The sequence below is a fragment of the Phoxinus phoxinus genome, assembly GCF_949152265.1.
Source record: "Phoxinus phoxinus genome assembly, chromosome: 23".
In the NCBI taxonomy this organism is placed as follows: domain Eukaryota; kingdom Metazoa; phylum Chordata; class Actinopteri; order Cypriniformes; family Leuciscidae; genus Phoxinus; species Phoxinus phoxinus.
Window position 1 is genome coordinate 1,490,268 of NC_136898.1, and position 23,737 is coordinate 1,514,004.

General features: G+C 37.5%; 1 protein-coding gene across 3 annotated transcripts in view; it reads right to left on the reverse strand.

The window, feature by feature from the left end:
• The window catches only part of pdlim5b (PDZ and LIM domain 5b), an 89,169-nt gene extending 70,747 nt beyond the window's left edge, over positions 1-18,422 (reverse strand). For 2 of the 3 annotated variants that reach the window (XM_079600097.1, XM_079600096.1), the window contains exons 1-2: positions 18,259-18,388; positions 10,749-10,893 (exon numbers count right to left, since the gene is read on the reverse strand). In XM_079600097.1, the coding sequence (XP_079456223.1) occupies positions 10,749-10,847 (99 nt within the window). In that variant the 5' untranslated portion in view covers positions 10,848-10,893; positions 18,259-18,388. Of the gene's footprint in view, positions 1-10,748; positions 10,894-18,258 lie in introns of all 3 variants that reach the window. The other variant, XM_079600095.1, reaches the window with a different exon arrangement.
• Positions 18,423-23,737: the final 5,315 nt, after the last annotated feature.

Consider the following 23,737-nt stretch of genomic DNA (forward strand, 5'->3'; position numbering starts at 1 on the left):
CCGGTACTTCGGTACCATTTCGGTACTAAAAAAATTAAATGGTTACGGTACCAGCTTTTCTTAAGTACCGGTGGTACCGAAGTATCGGATTAATCCGGTTCTTGACGCGCTGTTTGAACGGTGCACAGTTGCGTCCTCTTCATAAACACACTGAGACATGGCGACCGGCGGCGCTGCTAATGCGGTGGCTCTGAATCCACTTGTTGACCAGAAAGGAGGAATGAATCGTTCACAGCGCGTTTTTTTTGCGCGTGCAAATTCGTTTTCCAGGCGCGCCTCTGTTCATGGTTGCATAGCAACGGCAGACGCAACGGGAAAGCACGCGCTTGTGGAGAGGAGAAAGCGGTGCAAACTGCGCTCTAATTATTTGATGATACTTCCTCGTCATCATGGAATTGATTTCTAGCCCTTGCATTAGCTTTACTACTAGATATATTCATTGAGATGAGAAATAAAAAGCCGCCCTGTACAGCGATGATCAGCTGTTCGGCCGAGCTTTACATGTTGTTACGGAAAGGCTGTTGGTTTTTGTCACATGACCTGTTGATCTCACTGAATTTGCACACGCATAAAACGCGATATGTGAACGGCCCCTAAAGTGGTATCGTGTGCGGCTGTATCTAGTTTAAAATGCCTTTTAAATATAAACACAGTTTTGGATTAAATAAAAGGACAGTCAAGTCAAACAAAACGTTTTATCTCCTGTTTAGTTGGTAACATTACACTACCATTCATTAACATTACTTAATGCCTTATCTAACATCAACACATTGAGTGAACAATATATTTTTACAACATTAATGTATGTTTGTGAATGTTATTTAATACAAACACTTGATTGTTCATGAACAGATAAAACTTTTGATTTTAAAAATATATTAGTAGGCTACATTTTTAAATGACCCCAAGGAGAATAATTGCTTCAGTGTATATAACTATTGTTAGGTCATTTTATCTAATGTTATCTAACAAATGGATATACACTTTAATATATGCAAATTTAATCTAAATTAGCTTTGGTACCGAAATTGGTACCGAGCGAGAACCGTGGATTTTCACAGGTATCGGTACCGAATACTGAAATTTTGGTACCGTGACAACACTACAATGGAGGCGTTTCAGGAGTTCAGAAACACTGACACTGATATAGAGAAGAACTTTGTAGAGAAACAAATTTGCATGCATAGAAACACTGAAAATAGTTTCTACACTATAGAGAAAGTTTGAATCACTCGCATTAAAAAACTCTTTGTATGTACAGTCGGATAATTTAGGCTTTTCCTCCTCCTGAACTGAAACGGCAGTAAAAGAAAACCAACAATTCTTGTCATTGCTCACATTATTTATATTATTTTAACAGCCTTGGTTAAAATCAGCCATTGCATTCCCCACATCGAGCCGGATCCCTCCCACATCTGAAGGTCAGACTCCTCCGAAGGTCACGGACAAGCAAATATTATGAGGAAGCAAGAGCATCAGTGGATCATGGGAGCAACGATGCAAAAAGTAAATGGTTTACGCAGACATTCTTCTAGGGCTCTTAAAATAGAGCGTTAGTGTTTTGTCTAAGAATGAGAGGAAAGAACATATTCAATTTCATGTTGATAAATTGGGTCTCAGATGCATTTAGAAAAATCTCCTAAGGCCAATCTGTTATCCAAACCAGACTCCAGCGCGTTCCCTGGTTTTCCTTATTAGCGGAAACAATTGCACAGAACAAAGGCTCTGAAAGATTCTGAACAACTGTTTTGCCTTGAGGTTTAGTTGATCTACACTAAATCTCACACACACACACACACACACACGACCCTCTCCTTTCTGCGACACAAAGATGTCAAGACGCTCCAGATCCAGGGCTCATCTTCTCCAAGGACATACTCAGAAATTCAAGTAAACAAATTACAAAAAAACTAAAACACATCATACGACTTCAGGAGTTTCTGCCTTGGGTGCGAAACGTACTTTATGCAAAGACATGAATGCAAACACTTCTAGCTATGCAAGTGCAATAGAAATTTCTAAAGTCTTCACATTCTTTTTTTATATATATATCAAATGTAAATTTATGTCCCTGTCACACAACTTTCCTGGTTAAATAATTCAAATATCTTGAATGCAACTTGACACCATTTCCTCATTTAGTATACGTGGTTAATATGCAAATGAGCCCCGCCTCCACTCACTCAGAGATCCACTGGTTGACGATCACACGTTGATCTGATTGGTTACAAGGTAGTGTGTGACGTCAGAAACACCAGCGATTTCAATCCGTGTGTTTGAGACTGTCTTTGGTTCACTGCAGTTTTAAGCAGAAAATACTCAGCAATGCTGTCCACTTATGAACTTACACATGGTGTGTGTTAAAGCAGATTAATAACACCACATAGACACATAAACAACATTAAAAGATTGATTTTACATTCAAGCTATTTCAAGGCATGGTGATTTTTCTTACAGAAACTCATTTTGCTTCATAAAGGCCTTTATTAACCCACAGGATCCGTGTGGAGTTCGCTAACGTTTTTGTTAGAAATATGTCATAAACACCTAGGACGGCTTGAGGGTGAGTCAATCATGGGCTAATTTTCATTATAAAGTGAACTAATCCTTTAAGTGATACAATTATTGACTACAGGGGAACTTTAAACATGTTAATAGCTTCGCTCCTTTGAGTGCTGTGGTTAATTACCGCCACAGTAATGCAAGAAAGCATGACAAGCATGTAGAACGGAACCGATTGCTTGCAATGTTTTGAACAAACATCCATGCGTGTGTTTGCATAGAGTCCGCTTCTGACCTTCCTCATCTCTCAGAGAGTCTGGGACTCGCAGACAAAGACGGCTCTGTGGTGTAACGTCTGGCCCGGGACCAAGGCAATATCAACACTTCACCGTTTCTCCAAAAGCAACACTGGCAGCTGCCGTCTCAACCTCCACCAAGCGATGAGATTAGCAGCGGGTTCCCGGTGACAAAGGATCGGTCTTAAAGCGGTGGTTAATTATGATTTGACTTTTCTAACTGTAGTTAGTGTGTAATGTTGCTGTTTGATCATAAACAACATCTGCAAAGTTACAACGCACATAGTTCAAAGCAAAGGGAGATATTTGCTTTTAAAGAAATCGCTTTTTAAGGACTACAACAAACGGCTGGTAGGAACTACACGACATTCCTCACGGGTTAGTGACATCACCAACCCTAGAATTTACATAAACCCCGCCCCCTGAACACGATTTATAGATTATCAAGACAGAATTTGCTAATCAGTGACTAAAAGATAACTACACATAAGCTTCATAAATTCATCAACCAACCATTCAGAAATGTCCTGTTCTTCTACTACATGTTGTCACTTCTTGAGTCTCTCCATCATTGTCTGACTCCGGTTTGAACATAAAAGGCTAAAAACTTTACATTTTGAGTGTGTCTGTGTGAGGTCAAAGTACACAAGCTGTTGAAGCTCCGCCCCCTGTGCCCAGCAGCTCATTTGCATTTAAAGGAACACACACAAAAACTGTTTTTGCTCACCCTCAAAAAGACAATTTTAGCATGCTATATAAAAATATGTGTGGGATATTTTGAGCTAAACCTTCACACACACACACACACTCTGGGGACATCAGAGACTTATTTTATACGCATTATACCACCCCTTTAATGCACAGAGGCATGCTGGGAAACCGAGGCAGCGTGAAGCGCTGATGCAAAGTGACTTATCTAAATGACTCCAGCCGGGAGCGTTCAGTTTGTTGACGCTACACGCTTTATAGCAGGACAAATCAAGAGAACATCCATTAACCACTTGTGAAAATCTGCGAGAAGGTTTGACTTTCACAACGAGACTCACTGTCACTTTAATTCTTTAAGAAGTCTTACACATGAGCGTCATGTTACTCGAGTTGACAGTGACTGAGTTCTACGGTTTTCTGGCCCGACGCCTCCAGCTTTTATGTTCCTGATGGGTAATAAATCAAACGCTGAATCTCTTTCTCTAGTGTAAGGCACACTACTCGAAGACCAAACAGACTCAAATATACAGAAAACCAGATCCAATATCCCTCAGTGAACTATAAGGCAGATGGATTATATTTAAGGATTTGCACATTTGTTCAATTAAAAAAAAAAAAAAACTATCAAAAAATAAAGAAATTAAACCAAATTAATAAATAAAATGCCTATATAAACTATAGATATATAATACAAAAACATGCTTCATTATTATTTTTGTTCATATCTTAAATTAGATTTTATTTTAATATTTTCTGGTTTTCATTTAGAAGTTTTTGTAATTTTGTGTGTTTGTCATTAATAATAGTTTTAGTTTCAGAAGTTTTAGTCAAGCTAAACTAAACGATGAGGTATAATTTGGCAAATAGCTGAAATAAGATATTTTATTTTAGTTAATTTTTATTTTATTTATAGTAATGAAAATGTTTATGGTTTTAGTTAACGATAACCCCGCAACAAAAACAAACAAACAAACAAATATAAATAAAATGAATGAGTAAATAAATGACTAATCAACTAAATTAATAAATAAATAGTTATAAAATATTTTATATTAATCTATATAATTAAGATTATATTAATCTCCAAGCATGTTCAGAATTACGATACACCAGTTATTAAAGGCATTCATTTGTATATTTTTGGATCTGTAAAAATGAATGAGTAAATAAATGACTTAAATTAATTAATAAATAAATAGTTGTTATAAAATATTTTCCAAATTTTACATCAAGATTATATTAATCTCCAAGCATGTTCAGAATTACAATACACCAGTTATTAAAGGCATTAATTTGTATATTTTTGGATCTGTAAAATGCATATGACATTAAAAGCTTTTTTGCACATTGTATTGTTGTAAAATACTTCAAATAAAGAATAATAATAATAAAGAATGAATACCCGATGCCAAAAATAATGTCTGATATCATTCAGCATTCACCAGTCACTGTGTCAGAACAGCAGAAAGTTACCCAATACTCTTAAGCAAGAGCAGATGGGCTTATACGATTTGCGGCGAAAGCATTTATGGCATCCGTACGAAACTCAAGCAGCAGCTTTGGCTCGGCGTCACTCTCGTGAAGTGGTTCTGCGGCGTGACTTTCAGGCCTCGACACATCCAGGGTGCGGCTCCGACTCGATCCACGACTCAATCCCGCGCTGAGGAATGAGAACGTGAGAGGAAAATCTTTCTGTATGAATCAAAAGAAACCTGAGATAGTTTCCCCCCCGAAGCTGAAAAAGTTTCATGCGACCAGACCAAATAAGGGATAATATGGATGTGGTTCCAGAGTTTTCCACTGCTGGTGTCAGTCCCTCCATCTCCCCCGCTCTCGGATGCCCGGGAGTATAAATAACTTCCTCTGACAGGAAGGGCCATTATCTCCCAGAGAAGCCTTGCTGTACAAGCGGCACGGCTCCCCGCGTCCTACGGGTGGATGAGGCACAAGACCACTTCAGTCTGTTGAGTTAGTAGATCTCCACACACCCCTTCTGAAAACATCCAGAGGCCTTATGAACACCATCGATCCGCCGTGCTTATCACAGCCGGCCGAAGTGCGGCGTTCGCAAAATTACTGATGAAAAGTGTATTGTAGGGATGTCTCGAGCCGATCTCGAAGAAGTATTTTTAACGATAATCGTTAAAATGATAATGATAATCAGGTGTGTGTGGTCTACTAACAACACGAGTGGAATATGTGACTGTAGACAATAGACTGTAAAAAAAAAAGTGCGTAGTGTCCGTGACGTCACCCGTAGTGTTTCTGAAGAACGTTTTCGAAGCCCAAAGTGGGCGGAGCCGGCCGTCGCCATCTTGGCCGCGCGTCACTCCCGGATAAACGAAAATGTGCAGCGAAGCGGATTAGCTGAGGTCACGTGACGCTAACACAGCAGACAAACGGCTAGTAGTGACATCACCGACAATCCACATGTCACTCAAGTGGCCACGCCCTTAATTATGCAGAACTTTAAGGCTTAATATAATTTAAACGGATGAGTTATAAAAAAAAAAATTCACCGCCCTCAGTCATCATGAAGGACAAAATTAGCTATATAGACCAAATCCACTTTTTGCACCAGGCTGTAAACATGTTTTTCTGCTGTAAAGTTGGGCATTTTAACTCTTTTGGAGCCGGTCTCTAGTGGCCAGTGGATGAACTGCAGTTTAAGTCTCTTCCGGGGTTTTTTTTGTTTTAAGAGAGAGACTGGAAGGTTGCCGCTTGGTTAAGACATGTTTTTTGGGGCATTAAATAATGACGCAAATACCAGTACATCGACTAACGCAAACCTGTGTAAATCACGTTGCATGATTAATTTAAAATACGCTCAAATACTGCGCCTGAAAGGGAAACTCGTATGCAATAAGGTCAACCACAAAAATAATCATTTTCAGCTCTAATTTTTCAAAGTAAATCCTGAAGGTAGTTTTTAACACCGAAAGAGGTTTTGTGCTGACGGAAGCGGTTAGAAAATCTGGCGCAAAAATTCTTGTTTTTGTTACTTTGTAACGTTTATATTGTTACACTATCGTTCAAAAGTTCGGGAATTTTTAAATGTTCCTGAAAGTCTCTTCTGCTCACCAAGGCTGAATATATTTGATAAAAAATACAGTAAATACAGTAAAAAAAATAAAATATTATTTCAATGTTAAACCGCTGTTTTCTATGTGAATATACAGTAAAGTGTAATTTATTCCTGTGATCAAAGCTGAATGTTCAGCATCATTACTCCAGTCTTCAGAGTCACATGATCCTTCAGAAATCACTATAATATGATGATCTGATGATCAAGAAACATTTATGATTATTATTATTATCAATGTTGAAAACAGGATTCTTTGATGAATAGACAATTCAAAAGAACAGCATTTATTTGAAATAGAAAGAGTCCGTAAGATTATTTTGGGAAAGAAATTTTACAAATGACATTACAAACATTCATTTAATGCAATCTTACTGACCTCAAACTTTTGAACGGTGGTGTATATAAAATGTTTAAATATTTAAGTTTAAAAAAAATAATAATAATGAATATGACAAAACCTGTGCAAAGACAGTTAAATAAACATTGGGTTCAAACAACAGAGACATTTTTCCAAAATATCTTGTGTAAATGATGACAGATTGTTAATTTGAGTGAACTATTGCTTTAGCTTGCGTTCAGATCTCAATCCCACACAGGACTTACTCTTTTTCTCTTCATTATGTAATGACGTGTGCATGGCATGCGAGGCCACTCTTTCCACACGATGCCCAGTGGACAGCCAAGCCGCAATCCCATAAAAGGCCTGCCTTTGTGGTGAAGCAACCGATAACAAGAGACATATCCATCCTGATATCTACAACATCCCACAGTTTCCACTGCTGTCACTCTCCATTACACACGCCTGAGCCTTGGATGTGCAGAGCAACAGGTCAGAGAACATCAGTCGCAAATCACCCGTGAGCAAACTACAGAAATAGTTACTACCAGTGTTGGGGTAACTCATTACAAGTTATGCAATCAGATTACTTTTTCATGTAACTAGTAAAGTACTGCATTACTTCTTCAATTTACAACAAAATATCCAAAATATAACTTTTTCACATTTATTGACTGACAGCTCTCCTGTCCCCATGTTGAGAGAAATAAAGCGCTGTGTGAACATGATGGTTATTTTAGTTCCAGACTAAATGAACATGCATACTTGCACGAAACAAAAGTTTATATAAAAACGTACAAATACATATGTGTAATTTAATATAGTTAATTATAAAAGTTTTGCGTAAAATTCTGAGATTGCATGAGGAATACTGATTATTCATGCAATCTCAGAATTTTACGCAAAACTTTTATAATTTACTATATTAAATTACACAAATATGTATTTAATCTCACTTTATTAACCAATGTCTTTGCTGCTGAACTTCAATGATCTAAATTTAACCATAAGAATAAGCAAAAATTACTTTAGATTAGAATTAGAAATAAGAGAGTTGAACTTCTTTCTCCTGTATCTTATTGTCTTTAATCCAGAATGGCAGCAGCTGAAAGGTTTGTTTTTTTACCTGAGGCTTATTCATTTCACTTTTGGTGTGAAAAGGCCTTAACATTTGCCAAAATTGTAACTTTTTTTGTTGTTATAAAAGATGATGCAGATGCCCTGAGGATGGTCGTTTGACCGGAAGCTTGGTGATTAAATTTGCTTTAAGGATCTAAGGCCCTGTTTACACGAGAACGCTCACGGGTGAAAACGTAAAAATATTTTATCGGACGTGCCTTTCGTTTACACGGCGACGGCGCTTTTGGGGCTTAAAAACGCACAAAAGTGAAACCACCCTCCAGAGTGGAAATCTTAAAAACGCTCCACCGTCACGTTCCCGTCTAAAGGGTAAGACCGGTAAAAACGCAAAATTCTGCTAGACAGTGAAGGCGCCGCGTACGCGTTTACGCCACAGGCATGCGCCAGTACAGGAAAAAAACAAAATATCAAACTAAAAAATAGCATTATTTCATTGACAAAAAATAAATAAATTCTGAGCGACACGCGAAGAGCACCGAGGGTTAAAACAGCAGCTTTACCGTATTAAACATGAAAAACAGTGTCAGCGGCTCTTTCACTTTCAGTGCTCCACATCGCCACCTAGCCGTCTGGAGTGCACACTACACCCAATTTCACACACTTTTGCGTCACCATATGCACGCAGATTTCCCCCTCATAATGCTCGTCTAAACGCAGAATAAAAAGAGATAACGCAACGCCACTTTTACGTTTTCGCTTCAGATCGTTTCCGTGTAAACACAGCCTAAGTGTGTTTATTTATTTGTTGTTATAAAAAAAAAAAAAAAGCAAGCCCAGCCCAAGTGATAAAAAGTAACGCAAAAGTAATGTAACGCAATTAGTTAAAAAAGTAACGCAATTAGTTATTTTTGGGGAGTAACGCAATATTGTAATGCATTAATTTTAAAAGTAACTTTCCCCAACACTGGTTACTACATCCATACGGCACTAAGCATTCACCGGCGGCCGGCTTGAGAACGCCCATGCCAGCATCTCCTCACTTAATGCATGCCAGCGAGTGCCGACTGCCAAATGTGAGCTCAGATTTATGGTCGCGGTGCTTCCAGACAGATATTCCTGCGGTTTAAAGTCTCCGTTTGAGTGTTAAGAGTGCAGCTGGCGCACGAGAGCTCCTGTGCTAGACACATAACGTCCCTGTGAGCGCATGTGGAGGCCAGGTGAGAGACCTGCATCCGGGGGCCGTTCAGGGACATGAAGATCAACGGGAAATGAGCTGAATAAATGAGCCAGATGGCCTGCGTTTAAGCAGAACTGATGGGTGAGGTCTTCTTGGCAAATAATATATCCGGCAAACCAAACACATTAACTTGGTGTCTTACTTGGACTTTATATGCATTTCCTGTGGCCGCAAACAGATGCCCGTTTTTCCTGGTGGAAATCCTTCTGGTAACATAACCTCTAATGTGCTATATTAAAAGAAATATCCTTCAAATGATATTTAAAAAAAATTTAAATCAACATTCAACTCATTTTACGTCCATAAAAAGACGAGTTTTGAGTGAAATAGTATATTTAGTAAAAAAAAATACAAATTGTAGACTATTTTTTACATAGGTAATTAATGGGAAGAGAAAAGAGAAATGTTTGCATTGCAAATAGCCTTATATGAGGTCAGTGTGGAAGCTTATTTCTGCCACAGAATAAAAAATAAAATAAAAAAAACTCGCAATTCTGGCTTTATTTCCCAGAATTGCGAGATATAACTCTCCTGACTTTTTTATTTCTTGCAATTGCATGTTTATATCTCACAATTTTGACTTTATAACATACAATTGGGAGATATAAAGTCAGAATTGCATGATATAAACTTGCAATTGCAAGAAAGAAAAAAGTCAGAAGAGTTATATCTCGCAATTCTGGGAAATAAAGCCAGAATTGCAAAAGATGTAAACTCGCAGTTGTGAGATAAAAAGCTGCAATTATCTTGTAAAATGTTTTATTCTGTGGCGGAAACAAGCTTCCATGCTTCAGCCAGTGTGTTAGAATAGGAATAGTCTGGGAAGAGCCAGGATATTTTTTAATATAACTCTGATTGTATTCGGCTGAGTACCGGTAAACTAGTCTTAATCTAGTCAGCAAAATGACTGAGAAATATGTTAGTTGATAAAGAGCTTAGATTTTTGTCAAAGATTACCAAGATGACATGATGACAATAAAAATACATTTAATTAAAACAATGTTGACCAAAACGTCAGTGGAGGAAAAAATTGTTTTTAAGAAAAATCCATATTTTTTCAAAGTCCAATAGTACGGACAATGAATAACAGACAAAAATGCACGTTTACACATTGTTTTTGTTAAATGTACAAGTCTGAATTTTATGCATTGGAAATGTATTGTATCAATGAGACCAGAATACAGTCAGACCTAAGAGCTTGCATTGCCAATGGCTGAAAACCTTCCTATAGTTCTTTCATGCATCGCCTGAGACGCTGCTCAAAAATATGAATACAAGCAGGATAAGAGATCAATACTGAAGACAGGATAAACTACAGGTAAAGAGAGAGAAACAGTGAGCATGAGCAACATAACAGGGTCAATGGCATCCCGAAACGTCACTCAACAGCTTGATGGCACAACATGCACAGCTCACATGTAGAACAATATGTCTCTCATGCACTTATTATTGACATTTAAAGGGCAATTTAAAGTTGGCATGGCATGTTAAGGTGACACTCACTTTGGAGATGGTGAGAGGCATGCTGAAGTCCTTGCCACCCTGAAGTCTGAAGCCCCAGGGGGAAGGTCCGATCAGGGACACGGCGTAGCTGTTGCTCATGGTGGACGGGTCACTGTCGCAGTAAAGCCAAAGTCCAATACACAGCCTGAGAAACAAGAGCAAAGACTTAGTGTTGTTGTTACAGCCGGAGATAAAACATGATCTACTGATTGATGTCTATGACACCTAAACACACTTAAAGTCCCCCTGTGGTGTAAATCCAGCTTTTAATGTTGTTTATGTGTCTATGTGGTGTTATTAATCTGCTTTAACACACACCATGTGTAAGTTCATAAGTGGACAGCATTACTGAGTATTTTCTGCTTAAAACTGCAGTGAACCAAAGACAGTCTCAAAAACACGGTTTGAAATCGCTGGTGTTTCTGACGTCACACACTACCTTGTAACCAATCAGATCAACGTGTGATCGTCAACCTGTGGATCTCTGAGTGAGTGAGTGGAGGCGGGGCTCATTTGCATATTCATAGAACTGCGTATACTAAATGAGGCAATGGTGTCGGGTTACATTCAAGATATTTTAAGGAATGAAGATTTTATTTTCAAGGAAAAAACATTTAAATATGTCATTTTGCTGATCAAAGATGAGTTTTAAGGGATAAAATGATTGACTACAGGGGGACTTTAAGACAAACTCACCTTGGAAGCATCAAAAGAATATATAATCCAGTTGGACGTGCCTTATGTGACATACGTATACATATATATAAACAAAAAGCCAATATTTGACTAAAATAGACAAATGGAGAAGAATGGCACAGATATATGTGTGCAATTGATTGAACTGGAAAATGTTACAAGTTTCAGTTACACTATTTTAAGGTGTCATTGTTACAGTGTAATTATATATTTAGGTACGGAGTAATAATAATTAACTGCATGTACTTACTATAGGGTTAGGGTTTGTTTGAGGGTTAATTGCATGTAATAATGCATAATTTACTGTTATTGCTATGTTAAGTACATGCAACAAGGACTCTGTCAAATAAAGTGTTACCCAGGTTTCTAAATAAATCCATAGACAAGATGGTTCATAGTCCAAACTTATCTCATAAGTACAGATAAAACAAAATAGCAATCTCTATTTATATAAACATGACAGGAGGGGGACAATCTTGTTGTGCACAGGCAAGTATTTTAAGAGCGTACGGGTGAGCGCCCCAGTTGTTGTTGTGGAGGAAAAACCCTGGTAAAATCCAGCAGAAGCCAAATAGAAACATTCCAGAAGAACGGATAAGACTCTGGGGGTCTCGCTCAGGAATGTCCCACGGACACAACGGGGACGCTTTTAGAAGTTAAAAGCAATGTTATCCACCTGCTCTCCTGCCTTTTAAAACCTCAGTAATTGAGAGCAAACGCAATACGGAAAATATTCCAACTTCATTTCAACATTCCCCATCCTCAAAACAGATCTGATTCATATCGGCCAAATGCTCGGACTGTTTATTAATATCATGCTGTGTGTGGATTTTCCATGCCCTGTTATAAATTGGACATATGGGAAGATGAGGATCAATGAAACTCAGTGTGGATGACAACAAATTAGGGATGCACCAACTTGAACATTTTGCTTGATACCAATAACCGATAATTCTTTATGTGACCCTGGACCACAAGGGTAAATTTTTGGACATTGAGATGTATACATCATCTGTACGCTGAATAAATAAGCTTTACATTGATGTACAACATTCGCATGTGAATGGTAAACGACAAACACAACCTAGAAAAACACCTCCGATCATGTTGTTTCAATCATACTTCGATATGTTGATGAGACGGCAAACTCTACGGATAAACAAAAAAACAGCAAACTCTGGTTTGATTTGGGTAGTGATAGCTTAGGCTACCTGTCTGTGTGTTACATAATAAACTAAAAGCAAGCTTATGTATGCGGCTAGTACTTTCAACCAAACTAATTACAAGTTTAAATGTGACCCTGGACCACAAAACCAGTCACATGGGTCAATTTTATGAAATTGAGATGTATGCATCATCTGAAAGCTGAATAAATAAGCTTTCCATTGATGTGTGGTCTGTTATGATTGGACAATATTTGGTCGAGACAACTATTGAAAATCTGGAATCTGAGGAGCAAAAAAAATCTAAACATTGAGAAAATCTCCTTTAAAGTTGTGCATTTATGTTCACGATTGTGCTGCATTCACTCACAAAAATACATGTTTTATATATTTACGGTAGGACATTTACTAAATATCTTCATGGAACATGATCTTAATATCCTCATGATTTTTGGCATAAAAGAAAAATGGATAATTTTGACCCATACAGTGTATAGTTGCTATTGCCACAGATATACCCGTGCGACTCCAGACTGGTGCTGTGATCCAGGGTCACGCATTTGAAAGCGATCACCGATATATTAGCCGATAAATCTAAATCCAAATTTTTATATAATTTTTTAGAGCCTGATAACAAAAACAAAAGTCTCACCATTAAAGGTGCATTAAGCAACTTTTCATGTTAAAAATACCCGTTTTCTAACCCATACATGCTTAAACAATTGCCTGATGGGCTGAATGAGCCCTTCTCTGATCACTGAGATTGTCTCTATAATCCTGTAAAGTAAAATAAATAAGAGGGATTCGGGCCGGAGTTTGAGACTGGGCGTGACGTCATGCGCGTTCACGGCACGCTCACATAGCGATGTCTGGCAGGTTTGTGTATTCGCCGGCATTCTCCGTAGAAGATGGATTGTAAGAGACCTGCTTGTAGTTCATTTCAAACACCAACGCAAACTCCACGTAAGATAAAAAAAAGAAAACTTTTGTCTAGTGCAAGCCACATCTCTGGCTGCAGTTTCGCTTGCCACCAGAGGTGGCATAGTTCTGCAAAAACTCAGAATCTTGCTCTATGCACCTTTAACAGGCACGACCCAAACACACAATTATAATGTTCTCATTATAATGTTATGTAGCCGATACGATGCACATGTTGCACTGACTGAACTGTATTTTCCTGTTTTGAAGTGATTCCAATCATATTTCAAGCAATTCAAAACCATCATGATGAACAGTGCGCATCTGAAGAGCCTCAGCTGAAGGACATAACACATTATTTATCAGCTTTAATAAATCGGCCAAATTTTCTTATCGGGCCGATACCGATTACGTTAAAAAATTAACATATATCGGCCGATACCGATATGGTAGCCGATATATATCGTGCATCCCTACAACAGCAAAGCCATGATGATGCTAAACAGGTGATGTAGCTCAACATGCACCATATAATGCCAACATTAGCACTCGAACCATCTGTTCAATGCCTGAATAACAGAGATGCATGGAAATGAGAACCTCATTAGTTGCTCAAAGATGCGTGTGCATCACTTTATCTGTGTGACTATTGTGTGAGTCAGTGACGCTGATGCAACGTTCCTCTGAAAGCACTAGGGTGCGGTTATAAAGAACAACATGTATTGAGAACATCCTGAATGGAGAGAATGAATCGATTTTCCATGCCCGAAGCCACTAGGGCTGTGTGTGTTTGTCACACAGGCTTTATAACGGGTACATTTACTCATTTTCTCTAATCTAGATCAACAATAGTATTATGATTCAGAGTCAGACAGTTAGAATAACATAAGTGTAGCTTCTTTAAAGTCTCCATGAGTTAAAATGTGTTATGCCTATTAACGTTGAGAGCGTATGCAAAGACTGGCCAACTTTAACCAGATACACAGTTTACAAATCATACACTTCCAGCCAAACAAACCAAACTCAGATAGATAGTCACTCAACTTGTCCACAGGGTGTGTGTATATCATTTTTTGTCCAATAAAATGCTCTTTAGAGTGAAGAACATCCATCTCTTTAATTAATGATGGACATGCTATGCTGTGACATGAACTGAAATTTGCATAAAATCTGCATACAAACGTTTTCTCAAACAAATCATGATTCGGCAGTAACATTTGTAATAAAATGTATTTAAAATTTAGCAAAAAACACCACACATACACTGGGTGGATTTAATAATCTTAATTATATGTCATAATATACTACAAAAGAGTAAGAAAAGCTACGTTAAGCCATTAAATGGAGATTGGGCGTGTTTTATGCAAGTTACTCATCTAGAATCCTCCAAACCCTTCGCAAAGAACAAAGAAATGTGCGAACGCACGTTTTTGTGAAATGTTTTGTTAGAACGAAGTTCTCCTTTGCAAACAAATACCAAATAATCCACGCAATTATTGGTGAATGAGACATTGTTTTTAAAAATCCCTCTGATATGTCCCACTCCAGCTTCCCGTTTCAAGAAGAAAAACATCAATAAAAGCATTTCAGTTGGATATTAAAGGGGTGGTTGATTATGATTTGACTTTTCTAGCTGTAGTTAGTGTGTAATGTTGTGTTTGATCATAAACAACATCTGCAAAGTTACAACGCTCAAAGTTCAGAGCAAAGGGAGATATTTGCTTTTAAAGAAATCGCTTTTTAAGGACTACAACAAACGGCTGGTAGGAACTACACAACATTCCTCCCGGTTAGTGACATCACCAACCCTAAAATTTATATAAACCCCGCCCCCTGAACACGATTTATAGATTAGAATATGCTAATCACGGACTAGACTATAGTTAACTCCACATCAGCTACATACATTTAAACAAACAAAGGTTTTTGAAATTTTCAGTACGCGAGCTGTTGTAGCTCCGCCCCCTGTGCCGGGAGCAGCAGCTCATTTGCATTTAAAGGGACAGACACAAAACGGTGCATTTTTGCTCCACCTTGACAATTTTAACATACTACATAAAAATATCTGTGGGGTATTTTGAGCTAAAACTTCACACACACACTCTGGGGACATCAGAGACTTATTTAACATCTTATGAAAAGGGCATTATACCACCGCTTTAAATGCATATTATTAGCAGTTGGTTACTTTAGTGCTCAAAACATGGCCAGTCAAATACCAAACTTGCTAAGGTTTGTTTGTTTGTAACAGCTTCTGTGGATATTTTCATGGCGAGAAAAATCTATGGTAAAACTACAGACAAAACTCTAAAAATTAGAATATTGTTTGTGCAAAAGTTCAATAATTCAACTTAAAAGGTGAAACTGATATATTATATAGACTCATTACATGCAAAGTGAGATATTCCAAGCCTTTATTAGTTATAATTTTGATGATTATGGCTTACAGATTATGAAAACCTTTTCACAATAGTCTAATTTTGAATTTGGGGTTTTCTGTAAACCATAATCATCAAAATTATAACAAATAAAGGCTTGAAATATCTCACTTTGCATGTAATGAGTCTATACAATATAGTAGTTTCATCTTTTAAGTTGAATTATTGAAATAAATGCACGATATTCTAAGTTTTAGAGTTTCACCGGTATGTCAGGTGTTTACAATTTATTTTTGCTAAAACTATATGTGGGTTAACTTTGTTAAAAACTCCTTTTAGAAGAGGTAACTGGATTAAAAAAAGGTTTCTCAATAAGGTTAAGACAACACGCGTGTCCCTGAATGCCTCTGAAGTGGACGGCTTAATATGTCCGTCATCATATGAACTAAAACAGTGTGAACACCAACACGGCTTTCCACTGGTCTGTCAGTCACGGTTGGTTTTCTTACGGCACCAAGCGACGTGATGCCAAAGCCTCTGCCTCCAGCCAGCCAATAAAAACATTGCAAAACATTTTATTAAGTAAAATAAAGTAAATTTCTGACTCCCAACACTCTTAAAAATAAAGGTTCCAAAAAGTAATGTCATAAGGTCCCCCAAAATAGCATTTATTAAGTAAAAAGTTATCTAAAAAGAGCTTTGGAAAGGTTATATGGATGACGTTAAAGGTTTTTCGAAGATGCCAAAAAAAGAACATTTATTTTTGAGAGTGAATATTAGCTTAAGATCAAAGCCAAACATCATATCGGCCAAAAACAGCAGAACTTTCTAGTTTATGGAAAGTTCCATTAAACGGAGGAATTACCTAATTCTACATCCATCCAAGCACTAAACAACACGCATACGACAGCCGTTAAATCACTGCATGTGTAGACAGGGTTGAGCTACCGATTCATAGCTGGTAATTTAGGAATTTATTACAGCAACACATAAAGAAACAGGCTCGAACATGGCAACAGTTGACAGTTTAATGTTTAGACACCGGGTCCTGAACCTGACGACCAAACATTCTCCATTTGGTTCCTCGCCTGCGAAAGCATTCGAAGCGTGCCTGTAAAACACAGGTGTGCTTTTGTGACGCTGACCAACTAATGATTAGCCTATCCTTTATGGCGAGTTTCATTGGTTCTCTTATGTAACAGGAATGCACCTGGACAAAACGTCCAAGTGTTTTTACTAGACTATAACCAACTTATTATTAAAGAATCCCAATGCTGAAGTTCCTGAGCCGGCAGACCGGAGACACGGAGCCGCACCCGGCCCGGGTTCAGCTCAGGCGTGCTGGATCACGTCTCAACCCTGACTATTGCATTATGGGCCAGTTTAAGGGGACGGGAGGGGGGGTTGCACTGGCAGTGTGTTTCTATTGCACTTACATCCAATTTCTGATCGAGCACGTCCCTAAAGCAGATTAAATCACATTTATCTCACTTCTGGGGACAATTTCGTAACAAAATATAGTATTGTGCAAGCACACAACTCACTTTTAACACAAACTGCTTAAGGTCACTGAACGGTTAGTCACCTGGAAGCATCAAATATATAACATTACTGTTAATAAGTGCGTTTAAACTAGCTAACATCATTATTATCCACTTAAAAATGTCATTCTCATGCCTCAAATGTCTGTTATTCCGCATGCAATCTCAGTTTAAAGCAGAACTGCGTCAAAATGACCTCAAACTCATATCATGAGGACTTTAACTGCTAAAGTAAAGCACAAATAAACAATAAGTTTACACATTTTATACTCGTTTCTGATATAAAACAGCTACTCACACACACAAGTAGCCTAACAACATGACAGAAGAATGACGCCCAATACAATGACAGATATTGTAATCAAATCTCTACACAATATATGTAGCTTAATAAGTACATCTAATCTTGATATAACGGTAAATATACTTATTATTTAGAGCTATATTGACACACCTTTATGAAAACAAAAGCACTTCCTCGTTGAGTCAAATCACAAACCGCTTACTTTTCAAAACTGACACGGCGCCAAAAAATAAATAAATAACCGACAACTTCATGTTAAAGTTAACGGTCAACCACGGGTAAACATTACCTGAATACATAAGCCTACGTATTGTTTTTTGCGTATTAATATATTCACAAAATAAATCCTCTACATAATATGAAACTGATAAGGATCGGATTAAGGAGTTTTTTTCCCACGCGAATCGTTACATTGTAAACTTCATTCGCGTCTCCCCTCGCGCCGCGTTGACGTAAGGTCCCGAGAACGCGTGTTTAAAGCGCAATGCCACGCGTGTTCGTGACACTCACCTGTGATGTGCTGTGAAGCCGATGTGGAGTCAAACTGTGTGTGAGGAAGAGGAAGAAAACGAGTTTAGAAACTCCAAAAACTGTCCCACTAACTTCCGCCCCTTTAACACGCGCTGGAGGAAATAATGACGCTCGGACGCTCTGACGTCACCGGCGCGATGATTGACAGCCCGAGAGACTGACAGCATTGAGACATGTATGTTGTACATTTCGTGGACCATTTATTTAGGAGTTTTCCTCATTCCATTTTTTTTTTTTTTTTTTTTATCAAGGCTTATATCATGCCCAGCTTTCAACTGTGCTTTAAAAATTAGTTGTTTGGTTTTTTCCTCTTATAACAAATCTTATTATTAGGAATATTCCTTCATTAATCTGCTGCTTCTTTTAGGTAAATGTAGTATTCCTAAATGTACATTTGGAGGAAAACAAGCCTATGCTTTTAATTTTAAGATCAGAAATTCAACAATACCTAAACACAATATTGGGTTTGAAGAATAAGAAAGCTGTGTTTCCGTCTGTAAACATTTTCACATTTTTGTTTAACTTTTAAGTTTGTCACTGTATCTTTCCATATATTCATATATCCATATATTGTGTGATTGTTTGTTTACTCAATGTACCCGCCTGACTGAAGTTGTAATTCTTTAAAATCAATAAAAATAAAAACAATGACAGCACATATGAGCAATAGATATAGAGTTATTATTTTATTATTATTAGTATCTCCATTTTCTTTTTCTTTGTTTAACTTTATCCTCATTATGCATCTTACCTTATTTGTCAATTATATGTACTAGTCTATATTCTTTCCTCTCTCTTTTTATGTGCATGCAGCTCAATTTTTTTTATATTGTTCATGAGTTGGGATAAATTAATCTAACATGGTTAAACACACCCTTCATTCACTTGAGACCGAAAACATAGAAATGCAAATTAATATAAAAGAATTGTGAAATGCCACAATGAGAGAAATGTGAGAGGAAAAAACTATAATTTAGTAATAATGTACATGCCAGGAATACCGGTAAATCCGTGCTAGTTGATGCCAACAAGTGATATCTTGTGTCAGAACAAAATCATTAGACATTAATCACAATTGTGTGTGATAAACGGTCTTATCAGTGATCAGATGAGATCTGCTTTTCATGTGTCTGACTGACAGAACTTCACTCAGAGTACTAGTGTGGTCAAATACTGCCATCTACTGGTTAAAACATTCCTACAAACACAACATTGTTTACAAAAATTATCATTGTTCTAAAAGGAAGGAGAAAAGGTTTCCTTCATATTTGTAGAAGCGCGAAAAAATGAATATCCATGAGTCAAGAAGAACGTTATAGTTTCAGCCAATCAGAGAGGGCTACTGGCCGATTGTCGGTTACTTAATTAATATTCATGAGATAACTTTCGCCTCAGAAGATCCATCGGGATTATAAAGTGTTGTGTAAACCTCTATTCTGTGATCAACTGTGAGTAAATGGTTGGACAAAGGCAGGTAAAGTAAGTAATGCTGACGTTTAATCAATGATGTTGTTCTTTGATCGAGATTTATTGATGAAACTGACTTGTTGACTTCGCTTTAACGTCTCAGATGATAAAACCGTCTTTTGGACGCACACAGGGAAAGTACTATTAAAATAAAGTCAAGTATAGCCTAATATAAATATTTGGTTAAATAATTTAAGAATACAATGTCACTTACCTCATGTATTAGATTTTTTAACGGTTTGATGACTAGCGTAACTGTTAGCTTGACGCGACTCTCTAGTCTAGGGTTTCATATAATATTAAAATCTGCCAATAACGCCATAGTAGCCTATGTAAACAAACATTTATTATGTTACTATAGCCTACCATTAAAATGTCAGTCACTGCAAAAATTGCTTAGTAGGCCTATGTTTATCTTGTTTTCCAGTACAAATAAATATCAAAAATTCTTACATCAAGATACTTTGAGAAGAAAATGACTTACGATAATAAATCTTGTTTTTTGTTGAGAAACGGTCTCAAAATGAGGTTAAAACAAGAAAAATGTCAAGTCAGTGAGATCAGAAAAAATACTCTTGTTTTCTCTTTGTTTACTTTTCTGACCCCACAGACCTATATATGACCTTCATATTTCTATATTCAAAATGTTATATTGAGAACATTAATCTCATAACATTATTTAGGCAATTGTAATTGCAGTGTAGATGGATTTTGTTTATACTGATTTAATTTAAGTTGGCTTAACAGTAGGGATGGGCGATACCACACTTTTAGGATTCAATACGATACCAGAGCCCGTCTACGGAGAGCCTGTTCACTCCCTATTAAGTCCTATTGTACCGAATTTTGGTTGTAGTTCCACCAGAGTTCCACTGGGGGCGATCGCCCATGAGTGCAAAATGAATGGGAGTCTATGGGGCTAGACGGCTAAATTTGTCCCTTTCAGCCGATTGCCGTTGAGAAATCTCAGATTTGATTGTAGGTTTGGCAAGTTCAACATGGCTTATAGGTCGAAAATTGAATGAACGAGTACTTATGTCCTTTCGATTTCTTACAGGTTGAGTTGTTGTTGCCCATAACACGCTAGCATTCTGCTAATGAACGCTGATTGGTCAGTGAAGGACTGGTTACGACCAGAGATACCGCTTGATGGCATCATGGCCACCGAAGCGGGAACAGAATGTATTCTAGCAGAAACTCTTCTAGCACGTGTGTTTACCTGTGTCGGCTGTGCTGGCGATGCCTCGAGAGAAAATAAAGTGCAGAGCGCGAAAGCACCACAGTGACTGAAGGATTGCCGTAAAGCTGTATCTCTGGTCGTACGATGTGTATGACGTCATTGACATTTTGAAAGACTTTTTAAAGCAAATAAGTGACTCTAAAAAATCTAACACCCAGCAATGTGCAATTTCTTTGCATCTCCTTTCGAATACAACATTCAAATTACTAGACAAAAAATTATATCTTGAGAAAAGTGGATTTTGAGGGGTATAGCTCCATAGACCTCCATTCATTCTGCACTCGTCCTGTGAGCGCCCTCATATGGAATCAGAGTGGAACTGCAACCAGTCAGAAGCCGGAAGTGTAGCGAGAGTGAACCTTCTCCCCTTATTAGACATTCTCTGACGATACCGATACTTTTTCTTGCATTTTCATCGATATCGATACCGATACCATTCATTTCTTATTGGCAATTTTTGTCAGTAAAAATATTATTACATTTAAGACAAATCACAAGACAAATACAGACCATTTTAACAAAATGTATTATGGTCAATACATAATAAAATTAAAATAAATAACATAAATATGAATTAAATAAATTAAATATGAACAAAAACATAGGCTACACATTTTCACTTTTCTTATTTTAAAAAAAAAAAAAAGAAGAAAAAAGATCAATCTTGGTAGAAAAACAACAACAACAAAAAAAAAACTAATACATCATAACAATGTTATGTTTCGAGCCTTTTTGTAGAAGTAAACGTGTGTGTGTCGTTGTCGACTCGGCTGTGTCGCACAATGTCGCTCACGCTCATTCGCTCGTCTCCTGTCACGTGACATGGGCCAGCTCTATACGCCGCCAGGTACAGCCAGGGGTGTCCCGGCACATAGAAATCTAAGGAAGTAATCTAAAACAGCTGAAAGTGATACATACACCCCCAATTATAATTTTTTAGCTTATATCGATTTTTTTTAAGGAAATCGATGCCAAATGAGTAGCGCGAGTATATCGATATTTTGATACCACATGATCGATACGCCCATCCCTACTTAACAGCCCTATAATGTTAATGTAATTAATTAAATGATGATCAACAATATGTATTTTTTACTTTTTAGACATAATTATAAGAGGGGTGCCCTTTTTTCACCTGACCCCAAAATGTCTGGAGACTAAACAAGCCTTCAAACCACACATCATACGCCAGCACGACACCCATAGACGAGCGTTTTTCTGAACATAAATGTTTGACTTCAACATACCTAAGCCCCTTAAATGTTAACTCCATACAAATGCTCCAAGATCCCGATGAACGAGGAATAATCCTGAAAATTAAGCTGGTTAGTAGCAGCCGTAAAACAATCATGGGGGATTTAGTTCACTATTCATTTAATCTCAGGCAGTCCAATGTAATGTTACACTGTACAGGGATCAATAAAAGCTCTGTTGCATTTCAACCTCACAATAATAATGATAACATTGAACATTAGGGAATATACACAATACTTGGCCTGTTCCCTGTGGATTTCCATTGGATAACATGTGATTGGCACAAATCTGGAGTTCAACAAACATAATATATGAGCATTATGTTGCATAAATGTAAACGTGAATTTGGATCGTGATGAAGATTTAGGCCACTCGTTCTTGTTATATTCACATATCTTACAAGAAGTATCTTTTCTCACAGACCACTCAAATGATCTCTCATATCTTACTATAAAAATAGGATTCAGGGACACACAGCTACAGGTGCCACCGGTTTAGGATGACATACAGCCAGGAGAAGTGTACAATGTAAAGCTGAGAGATAGAAAACAAAGATAGAGAGATGCTTCACATCTGACTGTGTTTACAGTACTGGGATGAAATGTTTACGATTCAATAGAAGTTAAGCTCTATCAAACCAATTCGTGCCATAATGTCCATTAATGCACGATATATCAGCCGATATATGTTCATTTTTAACGTTATTGTTATGGGCCTGATAAGAAAATTTGTCTGACATAAATAAATAAAGCCAATAAATAATGGATTATTTCCTTCAGTTAAGACTCTTCAGATGTGCAACTGTTCAACATGTTGGTTTTTAATTGCTTGAAATATGATTGGAAAAAAGAAAATACGGTTCAGTGCGACATGTGCAGCGCAAGCCTGTCATATCGGCTACATAACATTATAATGAGAACATCATAATTGTGTGCTCATGGCTTTTAATGGTGAGACTATTGTTTTTTGTGATCAGGCTCTCAAAAAAAATAGAAAAATTTGGATTTAGATTTATCGGCCAATATATCGGTAATCGGCTTTCAAATGTAAAGAATGATCGGTATCGGCCAAAATGTTCATATATCGGTGCATCCCTACCATAGAGACAGAGCGGCCACGCCCACCGGCGGGGAAAACAATCCAACCGTCTCCATTGACTCTGCATTGCGAGAGGCTCCTCCTCGTCATTTCTTGCTTCTAACTAAAGACAGAAAAATGTCTAAAAGCTGCTGTGTGACGAGGTGTACAGCAAACAAGCGAAGAAACCCAGAAATACGTTTTTATAAGCTGTCGACCCCAAAAAACGAGTGTTTAAGGAGATAAAAGTGGACACAGGCTGGAATGAATGTGTAAATTGTGATCCTGACACTCAGAATGCACTAAACACAGTTACGTGAGCAGTGAGTTAAACATTTGGTCACTGGTGAGTCAAATATCCAAATGTCAGTTTTATATATTATATTTCTGTAAGATATGATGGCGATGACGTTCTCCTCC